Source organism: Crocuta crocuta, unplaced genomic scaffold (assembly GCF_008692635.1).
Source record: "Crocuta crocuta isolate KB4526 unplaced genomic scaffold, BGI_CrCroc_1.0 scaffold127, whole genome shotgun sequence".
Lineage (NCBI taxonomy): Eukaryota > Metazoa > Chordata > Mammalia > Carnivora > Hyaenidae > Crocuta > Crocuta crocuta.
The window spans coordinates 10,417,747-10,435,223 of NW_027532008.1; the positions used below are offsets into that span (position 1 = coordinate 10,417,747).

General features: G+C 59.7%; 1 protein-coding gene across 1 annotated transcript in view; it reads right to left on the reverse strand.

Annotated features, from left to right (window-relative positions):
• Nucleotides 1-17,477, reverse strand: part of ARHGEF10L (Rho guanine nucleotide exchange factor 10 like) — a 206,112-nt gene that overhangs the window by 82,443 nt on the left and 106,192 nt on the right. The window contains exons 23-26 of the mRNA XM_077775561.1: nucleotides 12,132-12,253; nucleotides 6,811-6,897; nucleotides 5,184-5,404; nucleotides 4,394-4,548 (exon numbers count right to left, since the gene is read on the reverse strand). Of these exons, the coding sequence (XP_077631687.1) occupies nucleotides 4,394-4,548; nucleotides 5,184-5,404; nucleotides 6,811-6,897; nucleotides 12,132-12,253 (585 nt within the window). The remainder of the gene's footprint in view (nucleotides 1-4,393; nucleotides 4,549-5,183; nucleotides 5,405-6,810; nucleotides 6,898-12,131; nucleotides 12,254-17,477) is intronic.

A 17,477-nucleotide genomic window follows, 5' to 3' on the forward strand; every position in this document is an offset into this window, starting at 1 on the left:
GAGGGTCTAACAGCCCTGAGGATCCCATGCCCAGGACCTCCGCTCCACCTGCCAGTGTCTCCAGAAACCCCCTAAGGCCTGACTCCAGGACAGAATGATAAACTGTGGCAAAATGTATTAATAGTGATATTTTTATATCAAAAAGGACCCCGGACAGGCTCTAACAGGCCCCAACGAGCAGAGACTCGGTTTCCCCAAGTGCAGCACGAGGGGCCAGAACTCAAGGGTTCCTCCCAGACCTCACAAGCCACAACCCTAGGATTTTAAGTGCAATCACTGAGCTCCGGGCAGGGCTGCCCCTTGCCCCCTCCTCACCCCACAGTGGCTCTGGGTAAGCACGCACACATCCTGGCACACGCATGCACACTCACATGCACACGCCAGCCCCGAGTGAGAGCCCATCCATCTGGGCCCAGGACCGGCTCTCGTGCCAGATGAAGAGAGATGAAGACACCGTCTCCTCCTCCCACTGGTCTCCCTCAGGGATGCATACCCAGCCGGAGCCAGGGGGCAGGACACGCACTGAATGTCCTGAGGGCCCAGAGAGACCCAAAGGGCAGCCTGAGCCCGGCAGTGTAATGACAATGGTGGCAGGAAGGAACAGGCGCACGTCTCCATACTCCCCGGGCTCCGTCTGGGCACCTGTCTGACTCATCACATCGGGCCGTCACAACCACTCTGTGAGGTGCAGCTGTCTTCACACCCATTTTACAGGTGGGGAAAGCGAGGCTCAGAGTGGGGAAGCAACAGCCTCAATCTCTCACATCTGGTTCAAGTCCTGGTCCCCAGAAGCTGAGACTGTGACCTTATTTGGAAATAGGGTTGTTGGGGGTGTGATCAGGCTGAGGTCACAGTAGGGTGGGGTGGGCTCCTGACCCAGTGCAAGGATGTCTTTATAAAAAGGGGAGATTTGGACACAGACCCTTGTCCTGGGCTCGGAGTCAGTACTGGATGAAGTATTCATGTTTGTGGTCAGGTTTACCGTCCTGCCTGGGTTTGCCGGAGACCGAGACCCGGTAAAATGGGCATTCCTGGCCTGTGATTTGGCCAAATCTCCCTTCCCATCTAGAATAAATGAGGGTTTGGACCTTTTCCTTTTCTTTAAAAAATGTTTTTAAATGTGTATTTATTTTTGAGAGAGAGAGACTGAGTGCAAGTCACATCTGGGACTCCATCCGAGGCAGCCTGATTCCTCAGTCATCCCCTTAGGCATTCCATCGTCTGCCTCCTGGAGGAGGTGACCCTGGCCCTCGTCCTCAGCATCTAACCTGGGATAGACCCACACCCCCCTGCCCAGGCCTGGTCAGGCTCTTCTGCCTGCTCAGAGATGGGGTGACAGAGGGCACCTGGAGGTAGCTCTGCTCAAACACAGGACTGGACAGGGACAGCAGCCACCTGAGTCATCTCTGGGCCCCAGTGCCCTGGTCAGGGCCTCATACCTCATGGGCACTGAGTACTCATTGAGTGAATGAATGAAAGAATGGAAGAAAAAAATGAATGAATGAATGAATGAATGAATGAAACGAATGCATGCAGGTAAGCAGAGGCTCCAAGGGGCAGCAAAATGACTGCCATGACCACACTGCTCTTGGCCTTGGACTCCGGAGACCCTCCAGCTCTGATGTTACGGAATCCGTGTGGCTTGATGGCCTCAGAACCCTGTCATGACTCGGCTGCCTCTGCAGGTCCCCAGGCCTTGGGCCAGGCCCTGGGTTCGCTCTGCACCTCTTACTTAATATTTCCGGGACTTCCCAAAGTCCCATGGGTGAGCTGAGCCCCGAACCCAGGTGTCCTCAAGTGGATTATTCCCAATTCCCAGACTCCCCAGGCCGGCGGGAGCACCAGAGGGGGCTTCACCAGCACAGGCCCAGGAGCTCTGGGGCTGGGATGGGGTGTAGGTATCTGAGGCCTCAGTGAGTCTAGAGAGGGCCCCCCAGCTAGGTCGTGGGCCAGGATGATGATTCCAGACCCCACCACATGCAGCCAGAGCAAAAGGTGCTGGGGATGGATCCCCCAAGCCCTACACCGTGAGGCAGGTGCTGAGAGCCACCCGCCTTCCTGCCCGGACCACCTCTGGAGGACCCCACAGAAAGAATGGGGGCGGGGGAGGCCAGGTGAGACAAGGCGTCTCCCAGAGGCCTCCCCGGCCAAAGCCAAACCGCAGCCCCAGAGGTGGGCTCCAAAGAGAAGGAGTGAGCCCAGACTCACCTGGCCAGCTGGGTGTGACGGCCTCCCAGCCAGCCTCCCTGCCTCCTCTCCCGTCCACCAGCCAGAGGGCATCGTGCCCAAGCACTTCTAACACTTTCTTCTACTTCCCATCAACCTCGGTTGGTGGGAAACCCAAGGCCCACCCTGTGCAGCTGTTTGCTCCCAGACCCTGCCCCCGCCACCGCCTCCTCTGGCTACTGTCCAGCTTCAGGACGCCGCGCTTTGGAGACTGCCTTTGCCCACCAGCCCAGCCCACGCCCTGGGGGTCAGGCTCTCACGTGCCACCCTATTTCCCCCTTCCGACCCTCAGCGTGATGAATAATCAGAAGCTGCCTACTTGTGCACTTGACTAACTCTGTCTCCCGCTTATAGGCCACACATTCTGTGAGGGCAGCATCACGTCTGTTTCGCCGGCCACCATATCTATGGCACATAGTAGATGTTCAGTAAATGCCCGGTGGACAAATGTCTGTGGCAGCAAAGTTGGGAGAGGTGCTAGCGCATCTCAACCTTCTCCTCCCGGCTCGACGGCCTCCCGCTCTGCCCGGAGAAGTCAAAATCCCCTTACATCCTGAGAGGGCCCGAGCCCTGGCAAAGAGGACTTGGGTTCGAGCCCCCCCATGGGGCTTTAGGAAGTCCCTTCCCACCTGGAAGATGAGGGTGTGGAGTCGCGTGGTCCCCAGTGGCCTTTCTGGTCCTGACAAAGTGCCGGGCTCTAACCCTGGGCTGAAAGCCAATGGTTAGACCCCAAGCCCCTATCACGGGCTGTGTTATGCCTCCTCAAATTCATAGGTTCACGCCCTAAACCCCAGGACTTCCGAATGTGACCTTATTTAGAAGTAGGGGTGTCGCGGATGTATGAGTGAAGTTGAGGTCACACTGGAGGAGGGTGGGGCCCCTAAGCTAATAGGACACGGGGAGGCGGCCACGTGAAGACAGGTCCCGTGGTCGCAGGCCAAGGAAGCACCGGGCGGAGGGCAAGGGGCCTGGAACGGACCCTTCCCTCGTGGTCCTCGGAGAGAATTGGCGCTGCCAGTACCCTGGGCTTGGACTTCTGGCCTCCAGGGAACCAGACAGCTCCGCTTGTGGCGTCTCGCTATGCTGGCCCCAGCAAGCTCGCACACCCCTCACCTCCTCCACCCCCGGCGCCCAAACTGGTAAGTCAGGACCCAGGGGCAAAGGGCCGAGGGCAGCCTGGAGCGGCCAGCGTGGGGCAAGGCAGGCGCAGGGGCCCGCGGGAGCCTCGGGGTGGGGGTCCCTTTGGAAGCCCCCCCCCGCCCGGGCCCCTGTTTAGATCTCCAACGATCAGAGTCCGCGTTTACATTCTCACGCATGCAATGTCTGTCGGTGAGAGGGAATTTTTTTCCCTCCCTCTTCCCCCTTTAATTAAAAACTATAAATGCCTTATCAAAAGCTAATTAAAAATACCAACACAGTGCCAAGTGGCAAAAAAAATAGCTCGGTACAAATATCCGTTTATATCCCTGCAACAGGCAGTGATGACGCAGCAATTAGAGGCTCTCTAAGGAGGGGGAAGAGGGGGGGAGGAGAGAGGGAAGAAAAGGAGGGAGGGGAGGNCGCAGACCCCTCCCCTCCCGCACTCTCAGCACCCGCACTTCTGAGGCTCGCACTGAGGATTCAGATAATGTGCACAGATGAAGCCCTGCCCCGTTCCTGGTGCACAGCAGCTCAACCTGCGAGCCTTCCCTCCAGACATCATAATCTGGGCCGTCCGTGGCTCCATAGCGTAACAGAGTTCAAATGCTCAACTCCGTTAAGTACTCACCGCGCCAGGCCCTAGGCTTCACCTTCACTGAGTTGTTTAACCCACCGGGACCCATGCACAGTGGGCACTGACATTATGCCCATTTTACAGATGAGGAGATCCAGGTGCAAAGAGAAGCTGATCACCAAGGGACACGGCCATCAACAGGGCAGTGAAGTGACCCCAGACCCCAGCGTCTTTGTGACCCTGGATCCCTGCTCTTCGCAGTTTCCTGCTAATGGGGTGAGCTGCCTGGTCCCGCAGGGACCCCCGTGGGGACCAGGAATCTCTGCCCACAGACTCCCTGATTTGTTTCTGAGCTGCCTGCCTCCCCCTAGCCCTCTGGCGCGGGACCCGGCTCCCAGTCAGTGCCCCAGGCTGCCGCCCACCCCCCACCGTCCCCAGCACTGCCGTCCTCACCGCTGGTCCGAGGGTAAGCGGCGACTGTCCCATCCTGCAGACCGGCAAACAGGTGGAAGGGGCTATGCCGCAGGCAGAGCACGGGCTGCAGCCCTGGGCTCCGGCAGGTCGCGAGGCACTGGGTGCCCGTGTCCACGCTGCCGTAAACCAGGATGCTGTGGGGAGAGACCTGAGTGACTCATGAGCCTCCTACCCCCACTGCCCCTCCCGGGGAGAGGGGTCCGGGGGCTCCCCGCCCTCAGCCAGGCCTCCCTGCCAGTCTGCTGTTCCACCCTTCGGGAGCTTGGACTTGCCCATGGGTGGTTCTTTTGAGGATGACGCTCTCCCCCGCCCCGTCCCAGGGAGAACTAGGTGGGAGTCTCAAGAGGCGCGGCATGATCGAGGTGCTAAGAAGACTGTTTTCAGGGGCGCCTGGGGGGGCTCTGTTGGTTAAGCAGCTGACTTCGGCTCAGATCATGATCTCATGGTCCATGAGTTTGAGTCTCGTGTCGGGCTCTGTGCTGACAGCTCAGAGCCTGGAGCCTGCTTCGGATTCTGTGTCTCCCTCTCTCTCTGCCTCTCCCTGCCTTGCGGTCTGTCTGTCTCTCTCTCTCTTTCAAAAATAAACATTTTTTAAAAATGTAAAAAAACAAAAAGACTGTTTTCAGAACGACACAGACCCAAGTGGGAATCCAGACATTCCGCCTTCCAGCAGACTGACTCCAGGCTGCCGCGCCTCAGTTTCCCCCATAAAATGGGGCAATGATGCCGGCTCCATGACCAAAGGAGAAATGAGGCCCTGACCCCTCACCTGCCATCCTGGAGCCCGAGGCAGATGGTCGGATGCACTGCGGCCGGGGGCTCAGCGGCCACGTGGCTCTCGTCTCCGCTCTCCCCCTCCTCTGGCTCGGGAATGTACTCCATGCAGAGCACAGGGGCCGCCAGCGGGAAGGACTTGACCGTGCGCGGTGAGGGTCGGTTCAAAGAGAAGATCTCCACCTGGCCCCCTGCACCTTCCTGCCCGCCCCCGACCTGCGGCAAAGACGTGAAGCCATCAGACACAGTCGCCAGAGCAGGGACAGAGCTGGGCCCCTGCCCTCCCAGCAACCTGCCCCAAACTTCTACTTGTGCTGAGGTTAGGAGCATCTCCCACTCCTGCTCCCACACATCCTGCGGTCACTGGAGGTCACTCTTCCCCAGTTGCCATGGCAACAAGTTAGCTTCAAGGCCCAAATGAAATCAGGTAAGGAATTAAGACTAGATACCAAGTCAGTTCTATTTCCCCATCTTTAGGGTGAATTTCAATCAACAAACAGTGAACACACATGTGCTCCTTCAAATGTTCTTCTCTGTCTTGTTTACCATTCTACTTCTGTGTCTAGCGCATGGTAGGCGCTTAATATATACTTGCTGAATGGATGGACAGATGGATAAATGGATGGATGGAAGCAAGGGATAGAAAAGTTGGTAGATAGATGAGCAGATGGATGATTACATGGATGGGTGGATGGATGGATGGATGGATGGATGGATGGATGGATGGATGGATGATTACATGGATAAGTGAATGGATGGGTGGATGATTATATGGATGGATGGATAGATGGATGGATGGATAGATGGATGGATGATTACATAGATAAGTGGATGGATGGGTGGATGATTATATGGATGGATGGATAGATGGATGGACAGATGGATGATTACATGGATAAGTGGATGGATGGGTGGATGATTATATGGATGGATGGATGGTTGGATGATTAGTTGGATGGCTGGACGGATGGATGGATGGAAGGAAGGAAGGAAAGAAGGAAGGAAGGATGAATATACCACATGCTAGAAACTGTGGAAACAGTGAGGAACAAATCTCCCTCAGAGAGGACACTTGGGGTGGACTCTGAAGGGTGAGCCAGTGTTCCTGCCTGAGCACCTAGATACAGGAATAAGCAGGAGCTGGAAACTGGCAAAAGGGGTGGGGAGGTGGAACCTCAGGGAGACTATGGGAGAGCACAGGCTGCACCACAAAGAGCGAACGGGGACCTCCTATTTGAATTGAGAGAGGCTTTGCCAGGAGCCCCAGGGGAAAAGAGGTGGGCGGGGATCTCTGCAAGACACCAGCGATAACCAGCCCTGCTTCCTGAGCCCCAGGGTAAAAGACCCTGACACCCGGGTACTCTGCACAGCGATGTTCACTTCCTTCCTTTGTTTGCAAGAGCCATGCTCACTTCTTCGGTGCCTGGTTTTCCGTTGTCCCTGGTGAAGTCGCATGTGCCAACTCTGAGCACAGAGCCTGGCACAGAGGTTCCCAGGAAGACCCTGCTGGCTGGAGGCGCACATCGCGGGGGCCGGCAGCATTCTCCAGCACCCCCTTCCCGGTGCCACCCTCCCTGCTTGTCCTGAGGCCAGATCCCTGGCCGGGTCTGGGAGTGACTTACCCAGAGGTAGCCCTGCGGAAGGGACGTGCTCACCGCCGAGAAGCCCAGCAGGGGACAGCTGACGGGACTGTGGACCAGGGCCCCGAGCTGCGGAGACACGCAAGGCACACACAGGGCTAAGCGTCGGGGTGCCGGAGGTGCCTCCATCTGAACCACTGTGAAGCCTGCAGACTCCTGCGCCCCATTCAGGCCCCAAATGCGAATCCCTGAGGGGGAGGGGGCCGGGAAAGCGACAGGTTTCATAGGATCTCCAGGCAGTTCCTATCCACTCACATTTGACCGTCGCTCTTCTAGGACCTTCTGGCTAGGAGGCCCCCGAATGATAGTCTGGGCCAGCCATGTATTTTTCAAACTAAGAAACATCCAGATAAGATTTAATGAAAACCACTAACGCCCTCCACCGCCTAATTTCACAGATCGGTAAATGAGGCCCACAGAGGACACGTGATTGTCCCAGGCCACGGAAAGATGAGTGACAGGGCCTGGCCTGCCCTGGCCATCCCCCTAGATCCTCCTGCACCCCTCCAGAGAAGCACGTGGAGAAGGGAAGGGGGGCTGGACATCTGGCTCCACCCCAGTCACCATCAGAACCCTGTGCAGACGAGCCCGCCAGCACCAGGGGGCTGAGGGGCTCGTGCGGGCTGCCCATGGGGGCCGGGGCTCTGTCTGCACTGGGCTGTCACGAAGAGCCACTGGCTGCTTGCTCCTCTTGCATCTGCTGCTCTCTGGGGCCTGTTCTCTGAGCTAGACCCCGCCAGTCTGTCTCTCTGGCCAGGACAGCAGTGTGAGGAGATGGCCTGGCCTGTCGTGAACCTGCTGGAATCCAGGGCCAGCAGGCGGGGCGGGAAGCCTAGAAGGGACAGTGCAAGGTTCCCCACCCAGGAACGCGGCCACCACGGGACCTTTGCTGGGCCGGTGCTGCCCTCTGCTGGTGGTGAAGGCCCTGGCCCACCCCGGCCCTGTTGGGATGTTCCCAGAGAAGTCACAGCATCCAGTCCCCTCATTCAGAAGTCAGCACACCTGAAGGTCAGGGCGTGGGCATGGGAGGCACATGACTGGCTCAAGGTCACACAGCGCGTTAGCAGCAGTCAAGGCTGGAATTCAGAGTTCCAGCTCCCTGCCCGGTACCCTTTCCACTCCGGTTAATTCTGCCCAGAGGCCAGGCGGCCTTCCCACAGGTCTGGGCAGTGCCAGCCCCCACGTCTGCGCGGCTGGGAGCGCTAGAGGGCCCCTCGCCCTGGCCCCCAGGTGCCCTTGGGCCCCTGCTCCCGGTCATTTTGCTTCTCGGTCAGCCCCACCCAGCTGAGGCTGCCCAGCCCCCTCTGCCAGGCGGCTGCTCCCGTCCTCACAGGTGGGCACAGGGCAACCACAGCCCTGGCTCAGATGTTTCCATGGCAACTCCAGGGGGCCCGGACATCAGCCACATCGACGGAACCCAGGTCCAAAGCGATGGCAACAACTCAGATGGCTCCTTGGACGGGCAAGGCCCTGGACCCAGACGACCCACCTGTGCCAGGAAGCCAGCTCTCCCAAAGCCAGGTGCCCCGGGCAGCGCAGCAGAGAGCGGCTGGGGGCCAGGGAAGGAGAGGCCGTGGAGGTGGCCAGCGCGGGCTCCCGTCCCAGCCTAGCCGCTACCAGCTGGTGACCCACAGGCCAGTTCCTCACACTCACGCTGGCCCTGACATCTCGTCAGGACGGTTGCGGGGACTGGAGAGGCAGACATACAGCACTTGGCAATGGGGCTGGGCGCCCAGCGGCCACTGCCGCTTACCAAGGGCTTAGGGTGCATGACGTCACCTCATCGGCAGGTCCAGGCCAGGAGGGGAGGCAGCGGCAGGGCCGGGAGGCAGGGGCCTCCGTTGGCCAGGACAGAGGCACTCGGCTAGCACGCCGAGGCCTAAGTGAGCCTGGAGCAGATGCCCTGAAGGTCTGGGCCGCAGCCCCAACCCCCTGCGGGGCTACGTCCTAGAGCACCTCAGCTCCGCGGGGGGCTGGGGGGGCACCCCACCCCTCTCCCTTGCCGCCAGGCAAGACTTGGGGGGGAGGACAGCTTTGCACTGAGCCCTCCAGGGACAGGCCCCCAGCCCAATGGCTGCTGCCACGGGTGCAGCTGGGGTGACCCCGCAGAGCCCGCGTGCTGGGGAGAGGCAGCAGGCCGGGGGGAGGCCCCGAATTCATCGGGCCGCTGCACAGAGCTGACGTGCACGTCTGCCAGGTCCCGGAGCGGGAGGCAGGGCCAGCGGAGCCGAAGTGGTGTCTTGGGCCCCAGCAGACGGGAACGCGCAGGCTCTGGTGGGCCCCCCGGGAGCGCCGCAGGCTCACCAGACGGCGGGGGTCGGCGGGCGCTGAGGCTGCTCCCCGGCCTCCGCATCCCCAGGCCCTGAGGCCTCCACATGAGACGTAGGAGGCAGAAGACGGCCCCCGCAGGCAGGCAGGGGTTTCCTTCAGGGAAAGGAAGCCGCAGCTTGTCTATGACTGTAGCACCCTCAAACGACCTGAGCCCTGGACTCCCAAGAGAACGAGAGGCCCTGGCAGTCGCAGGGGCGGGGGTGGAGGGCAGCTGGAAGTCACCCCAGGTCAGCCTTCTCTGCAGGAGTCCTAGGACCAGGTGAGCCACAAGCAAGGTGGACACTGACCAGCCCACAGTCCATGGACTCTGCCCTTCTACCCCACCCCTACCCACCCCTGCCCGGCCCATGAGAACCCACCCAGCATGCTGGGAAGGAGCTCACGAGACTCAGCAGAGCCTCTCCAGTAATTAATACAGACTTCAGGCCTACAAAGGCCGGCCTCCCCAAGCCCTATAGGAATGAGCGGCATCTGTCCTCCGCCCCCCCTCCAGAAATGTTTGGTAGGGGGACAGACGCCAGGGAAAACACCAGCCAAGCCTGGGTGAGAGAGCCAAGCCTTCAGGCTCAAGTCAGGAAAAGGCTCCTCCCCCCAGTGGGCGTGGCCCAGCCCTGCCTCAAGGGCAGCTGAGGGGCCCAGAGTTAACCCTGGAGAAGTGCCTAGAACAGAGCCTGGCACAGAGGCCTCGAGAACGCACCTGCCACCATATTGTTGCTGCTATTGCCCTGCCTACTACCCGCCTAGCAGTGCCAGGAGCCTCAACCTCTCACCGCGCCCCTTGATCAGGCTGTGGCACGGGGAACGGGCCAGCACCTCCCGACACCACTTCCGGGCATGTCCCTTCTGCCCCCTCAGCCCCCCTCTAAACCCTCATCAAATCAGCCAGCCCGACGCCGATGCGCTCCCCGAATGCGTGTCCCATGTCCCCTGCCCACTGCCTCCTCTAGGACCCGGATGGGAGGGAGGGCAGTGGGGCCGAAACACTCCCACATCGAAGGGAATATCATAGCACAGTTTTTGGCAATAAAAATCAATGTCAAAAAATCCACGGTGAACAATCAGTGAGGTTTAAACAAAGGCAGAGACGGACGCTGTGCTTGCGTGACTGTGCCTCACCCTAGTCCCGATAAAAGCAGCCAAACCAAGGTCACAATCTGCTGCTTTGACTTCTTTGGTATTACCTTGATGATCAGGACCAGGCGAGTGCCTCGCTCCCCTCGCCCTCGTCCGGCCCGTCTCCACCTGCACACCATGTCCTGGCCCTGCCTGGCGGGGACCCCCCCCCGGACACCCTCCTCCACCCCGCCCAGGTCTGTGTCGGCCTCTCAGTCTCTTGCTCCCTTCAGGGACCACAGTTGACTCTCTCCCACAACAGCCCAAGGAACCCGACTCTCCTCTCAAAATGTCCATCAGCCCGTGCCGCTCCCCTGCGTGGAGCCCTCCTGGGGTTTCCCTGCCCTAAGAATGAAACCCAAACCCCACCAGCCTGGGAAGCTGGCTGGCCTGGCACCCACATCAGACCTTGTTGCCAGCTTCATTACCCGGCTCCCCAAGCTGCCACTGCCCAGACTATTCCTCTGGACTGCTCTGTCTGTCTGGAATATTCTTCCACTGGGCCCTCAGGAGACTGCTGATGAGTTGCCGTGCAGGCCTCAGTTTAAATGCCACCTCCTCCAAGAGACCCTCCTGCCCCCTCATCGCGTGGCCCCACCTCCGTATCCATCACAGCTGACTTATTTTCTCTGTAACACACAGCACTCTTCTGCGTGTCCCTGTGTTCGCCGGGGTACCACTGCCTCGCTCCAGGCTAAAAGCTACAGGGGGTGGGGACTTTGTACGTTTTGGTCACCACCATATACCCAGTGTCCAGCACAGGGCCTGGCACATAGTAGGTGCTTAAAAATTATATGCAGAACAGACAAGAGAATGAACAAGTGAATGAATGAATAAACTAGTGTATGAATGGACATCTCAAGGGTGTATACTTGCAGCTGTTTAGTGCCCCAGTCTACACCCCAATCAGCTTGTCTCTTGGGGATTATGTCTCTGGACCTGCTCCCCTGCCCCAAAGCTCACATGACCTCCTCACCCAGGGAGGAGGCTGGGCAGGGATCGCTCCAGAGGGAGGGGCCAGGACATTGGGGACGGGCAACAGCAGAGCGAGTGTCCTCATGCTTAAGAACTCGGGAGCTGCTGGGGCGCCTGGGGGGCTCAGTCGGTTAAGTGTCTGACTTCAGCTCAGGTCATGATCTCACGGTTCGTGGATTCAAGCCACGCGTTGGGCTCTGTGCTGACAGCTCAGAGCCTGGAGCCTGCTTCAGATTCTGTGTCTCCCTCTCTCTCTGACCCTCTCCTGCTCACGCAGTCTCTCTCTCTCAGAAATAAATAAAAAACATTTAAAAAAATTAAAGAAAAAAAAGAACTCGGGAGCTGCAATCAGGCGAAGCAAGGTTCCAATTCCTGGACCCATCCCTACAGGCCATGCCACCTATCCATGCCTTAGTTTCCTAAGTCGTAAAACCAATCTAGAAACATCTACGCATGAGGCTCTTATAAATATTAAAACAAGAGAGTGGTGGCAAAGCACGGAGCGGGGGTACAGTAGGTGCCTGACAAACGGGGGCGTGATGGCTCCTGGCTGGCAGCCTCAGAGAGGGTCCCACCCACGGTCTGGCAGAGTCACTCGGGCATATTCCGGCCTATCTTCTCAGCTGGAGTCAAGCCACCAGCTGATGAGATCATTGCTATTTGTTAGCTCCAAACCAGGGAATTTTCCATTCACTCGACCCACAAAAGGCATCTGTCCCCCCCGGTTTGGGTGGGAACGCGGGCTCCTAAAGCGGCAGAAGGTCTCGACCGACTGCATCGGTAAGAGGCGGGGAAGCCGGGCCTGCGGCCGGGCCCTCTCGCGCGGCGGGCACACCCCGGAAACCCAGCTTCATGGAGGGCTCGGCATGACCCATTCCACTCACCTGCAGGCTGAGGCCCCGGGAGGAGAAGGCAGGGACGCAGCAGGCCAGGATGGGGCACCAGAACGGGGCTCGGCTCTTCCTGTCCTCGTCCGGACACAGCCAGCCTGGCTGGTTCTCCTCCCCTGCGGCAAGAGCACGGAGGTGGGTCAAGGCGGTCCGAGCCCCGCGAGCCCAGGGGGCCGGCCCCGCGCCCGCCCAGCCAAGGTGAAAGGTGCCCTCGCTCCATGGTCGCAGCCTGGCTCCCAAGCAGCGAGTCGGGGAAGCTAAGGCTCGGGTCCCAGCTGGCCCGCCCTGTCGCTGAGCAGCCTTGTCCAACTTCCCCCGACTCTAAGCCTCAGTTTCTTCACCTAAAAACGCCTTGGTGCTGAGGTTGCTGTGAGGAGCTGGTGAAATAGGAGGTGAGAAAGGGTTTCAAGAAGCGCTGTGACGCTGCGCACAGTCCAGGCCCCGCTGCCTTGACTGAGACTTCTAGAGGCTTCCAGACGTGCTTCTAGAGGTAGGAGGCGGCCCCCCAAACAAGCTGAAAGACAAGCTGATGCAGCCATGCCGCTCTCCACCCACGGTTCTGAGGATGACGGTCACAAGGATAACTCTCTCCTCCTTCCTTCGAGACCCACCCTGAGTCCGGGGTGGTCACATCTGCCTCCAAGTCCCCAGTCCAGCTGGACAGAGGCCCCGACCCTGGACTCGCATCTGGACAGCCCCACGCTCACATCTGCCAAACTACACTCTGCAACGTCTCCTTCACGTGGGTCAGGGCTCACTCACATGCCACCCCCTCCAAGAAGTCCTCCCTGACCACCCTGGCTACAGCGGCCCCCCTGTCTCAGAAAGCAGTCTAAGAGACCACATCTTATTTCTGGCACAGCCTCACCTCAATCTAAGATCGTTTTGTCTGTTTCCTGGTTTGGGGTCTGTCTCCTTAGGTCTCCGCAATGTCACCTCGAAGTACATGGTCTCCCTGCACGTGGGAAGTGCCCTCCAAGCACGGCTGGTGGTGTGCAGGAAGGGGCGGGCCGTGAGCGAGCAGGTGGACTTCTCCCTGCTCGGGAGCCCATCCTTGCTTGTGGCCCACACGGGGACAGCAGGGGCAGGGACAGTGGAGACGCCTACTGTGTGTCCACATGCGGGCACGCGCCGGGCGCTCCAGGCATGTTCCCACACAATCAGAGTCACAATGTTCACTTTAAGGGCAATGAGACCGACCCTCGGGGGATTAGGTAACTGACTAGGTCACACGCATGGCTCGGTGGCAGAGTCCAGATGGGGACCTAGGTCTGCCCGACTCAAACGCCATCTCCCAGCAACCAGCCCCCCCACTGAGGCCCGTGGGCATCACTGATCCTGGACAACCAGGAGGTGGCTCCGCCCCTGAAAGGGAGAGCCAGGGGCACAGAAGAGGGGGCCCAGGTGAGAGGGGCCACTTCCTACAGTGCCATCAGGCTGAGGGGCACCTAGGGCTTGGGGTCTGGGAGCAGAGGTCCTTCCACAGAAGGGCGTGACATCAGCCATCCCCACCCCCGAGTCCACTCAGTGGCGAGGAGGAAGCCGGGACCCGGGCCCACCCCGGCCCTGCTCAGCGAGCGTCAGCTCAGCCCAAGAGGGCCCACCAGCCACACCAGCCAGACGGGTGTCCCGTGCTAACTACTGTCCCCTACAGTCGTTGCCCCCACGACAGGCAGAGCCATCCCGCTGAACTTCCACTGGGCCTCGCCATTCCTGCATCCGTTGAGTCCCATCCACTTGGAATAAAGAATAAAACCCAGCTCTTCCAGAACTGTGAGGACGTTCCTGCCCTCCCCTCCCTCCCAGCCCCCTCCCTCCCTCCCTGCCCCCACTGCCCTAGGCTTTTCCTCAGCAACTTGAACAGGCCCAGGGTGTTCCCTCCACCTGGAAAGTGCTCCTCCGCCCTCCGGGGCTGGCTCCCCTGCCCCCCAAGGTCGCCTATCACCTTCTGGGAGTGGCCGTAAGTGACCACCACCCTCCCCTGCCCCTGTATCACTTTCCCTCTCAGCCCCTGCTCTGTCATGGCCCTTGACACAGTTTCTGGCTCTTTTACTGGCTTGCCTCTTTGCTCCTGTGTGTGTGGGCGCATGAGTGTGTGAGTGTGTGCCTGCATAAGAGTGGGTGTGGGTGTGCGTGCGTATGTGCATGCACGTGTACCTGCATGAGTGTGTGAGTGTGGGCGTGTGTGTATGTGTGTGTGCGTGTGTAGGCATATGTGTGCCCACACAAGTGAAGACGTGTGCATGGGTGTGTGTGCGTGCACATGTACCTGCATGAGTGTGTGTGGGCATGTGCGCATGCGTGTGTAAGCATGTGTGTGCATGTGTGCCCACACAAGTGAAGACGCATGCATGGGTGTGTGTGCGTGCACGTGTACCTGCATGAGTGTGTGTGTGCGGGCGTGTATGTGCGCATGCGTGTGTAAGCGTGTGTGTGCATGTGTGCCCACACAAGTGAATATGTGTACGTGGGTGTGTGTGCATGCATGTGCACCTGCATAAGCGTGTGTGCACATGGATGTTCATGAATGTACACATCTGTGTGCTTGCATACATGTGTGTGCATGTGTACACGTGTGAGTATGCATGTGTGTACCTGCATAAGTGTGTGCATGAGTGTGTGTGCATTAATGTGTGTCACACACATGTGTACCTTCATAAGTGTGTTTGCATGAGTGTGTGCCTGCATAAATGTGTGTGCACATGTGTGTGCATACATGTATTGCACGAGTGTGTTTACCTGCGTAGGAGTATGCATGAGTATGTGCATGGGTGTGTGTGCATACGGGTGTGCCTGCATGAGTGTGCGCATGTGTACATGAGTGTGTGTGCGTGCATGTGCACAGAAGTGTGCATGTGCGTGCCTGCATAGGTGTGTGCGTGCATAAGCAAGTGTGTGCATGCATGTGTGTGTGCGTGTGTGTTGTGGGGGGGGTGCACGTGTTTGTGTGTATGTGTGCCCACAGGCTCCCCAACTCCGCCTGTGTTCTGTATGAGGTATGTCAGTCATAGCTCAATAAAGTGGCTTTTAAAAATGCCACCGCCACCAGAGAAAGGTGCCGTGTCAGTGTCGGTCACAGCGAGGGGAGCCGGGATGAGGTGGCAGGTGAGACATCGGTAAATGTCAGGCGTTACCACGGGTATGAGCCGCCTCAACAGAGTCAGCCCCCGCACCACTGGGTCCCAGAGGCAAAGTCACATGAAAGCTGGCTCCTGTCACCGAGGAGGGAGCCCGCCGCGGAAAGGCCAGCTAGAACCGGGACAGGCACCATCACAGCAGAGTGCCTACGTGCACGCACATCGCGGTTTACGAAGCCCCGCGTGAGGCTTCCTCCCATCCTGGGGGCCGCCAGGAGCGGTCAGCGAGCACGTCCCCTCCTAGCCGGGGAGCGGAGGCTGGCAGACCTCCACCGCTGGGCCCAGGAGGCAGGGGACGGACCCCGGGGGGCACCCTGCCGGGCCCGCGGCCCGGGGAGACAGTCCCTCGGCGGGGCCGTCCCCACACTGCGTCCTGGACAAGCCCCTGGGCGGCAGCACATAAAGGTGGACGGGACCGAGTCAGCGCTGCTCTCAGGGAGCTTCCGATGGCGCTCACCCCGGCCCGGGGCCCCCGAGAGCCCCACAGGCCGCTGGATCCGCCCGCCCCCGGAGCTCCAGCTCCTTCCAGCGCTCAGCCTGCGAACACAACCCTGCCCCCACACCCCAGCCCATCGAGTGCTGGCAATTTAATATTATATAGTTTTTAATGATCTGACCTTCTCCTTCCAGATGGTGCCTCCCCTGCCTGCGATCGGGAACGCTAGAAGAAAATCGAGTTGTTGCTCCCCATCTGCCACTGCCATTGTTCCTGTCACAAAACCAGAGTGGCTGAGACCAAATTAGAAGGCTGCTGCAGTCGAAAATTGAGAGCCCGCTTGGGATAAGTGACATTAAGAACTGGCACCGTCGGCAAAGCCGTGATTTCCAATCGACGTTAAGTGGGGGCTTATTTAGCGCCCAGCTCTGTTTGTCGGCTCCCACCGAAGCCAAGAGCACCCCGTGGGGGAGCGGGGGCAGCTCCAGGGCCGGAGGCCGCGACCCCTTCGGCTCCCCCCGCCTCAGAACCCCACCCGCCGCAGGAGGTGGGCTCTGCCAGAAAGCCCCTGGCTTGTCCCAAAGCAGCCTCCAGCTCACTGTGTGACACAGAGCCAGGTACTTAACCTCTCTGAGTCTGCTGCCTCATCTGGAGAATGGGGGAAATTGTTCCAACCACTCACTGTCACTGTGAGCACTGGAAAGAAACGACTTAATGCCTGGCCCATGCCAGGCCCTCCCCATGCCAGGGAAGCGGTACCCACCGAGACCACCGTCCCCAGGTGAGGAGTCTGCTTGGGGACGGCCACCCCGCCTCGGCCCTGCTAAGCCCTCGGCCCCGCCCTGCTTCTCTCCCCGGACCTGCCCCGGAGTGCCCAGCCCCCTGCCTTTCCTGCCACCGCTGGGACACCCCAGAGGGTTCTCGGAGAGGAGAGTTCAGCACGCACCTGGGCCACGTTCAGGATCCTTCGCTGGATCGCCGTCAGGTGGATGCAGGGGCCACCGTGAGGAGGGGGGTTGGAAAACTAACCAAGTCGGAGGCAGCGAGGAGTGGGGGCCCAGGCCACACCTTCGAGGGTGTGTCCCTGTGAACCTGGGAGCAGCCGGCAGCCTGCCCAGCCCAGGTCCTCTGGGAAGGGGACACTGAAAGTCCCCAACCATGCCTCTTCCTCCTCGGGAGGAAAGGTTCTATCTGCAGCCCTTTTCTGGAGCCTTTATGAATAGGAGACTCACTGGCAGAGGGTGGGAAGGCGTCCTGTCCCTGCTCTGCACTGAATCGTATGAGACCTCAGGCCAGTCGCTTCCCCATCTATGCGACGCGGGCATCCCTGTCCATGTGCCTGGCACTGGCTGTCCCAGGCGCCTTCCACACACCACCGTCCCAAATAGACACAAGAGCCCCATTAAGGCACTGGCGTTATCCCCACTTTCTGGCGGAGAGAGGCATCTGAAGGCTCCATCATTTGCCCAGGATCACAGAGCCGGTAAAGGGATGGAACTGGGAACCAACGTTGGGCAGCCCGGATCCACTTCACGAGGCCCTGAGATCCCAAAATGTAAGAGGAGAAAGGACCACGGGAGCTGTAATCCAAGTTACAGGAGGGAGCCTGCCTCTCCCCGGCCCGCATGGCACCGTGGGGGCCACGCTGGGACGTGAAGCGGGTCCCCAGGGTCCCCAGCGCACCCTGCTCTTCCCTCCCAGGGGGCAGAAGGGACCCCCCCCCCCCCCCCCCCCCCCCGGACCCCCCGCCCCACCCCCCCCCCCCCC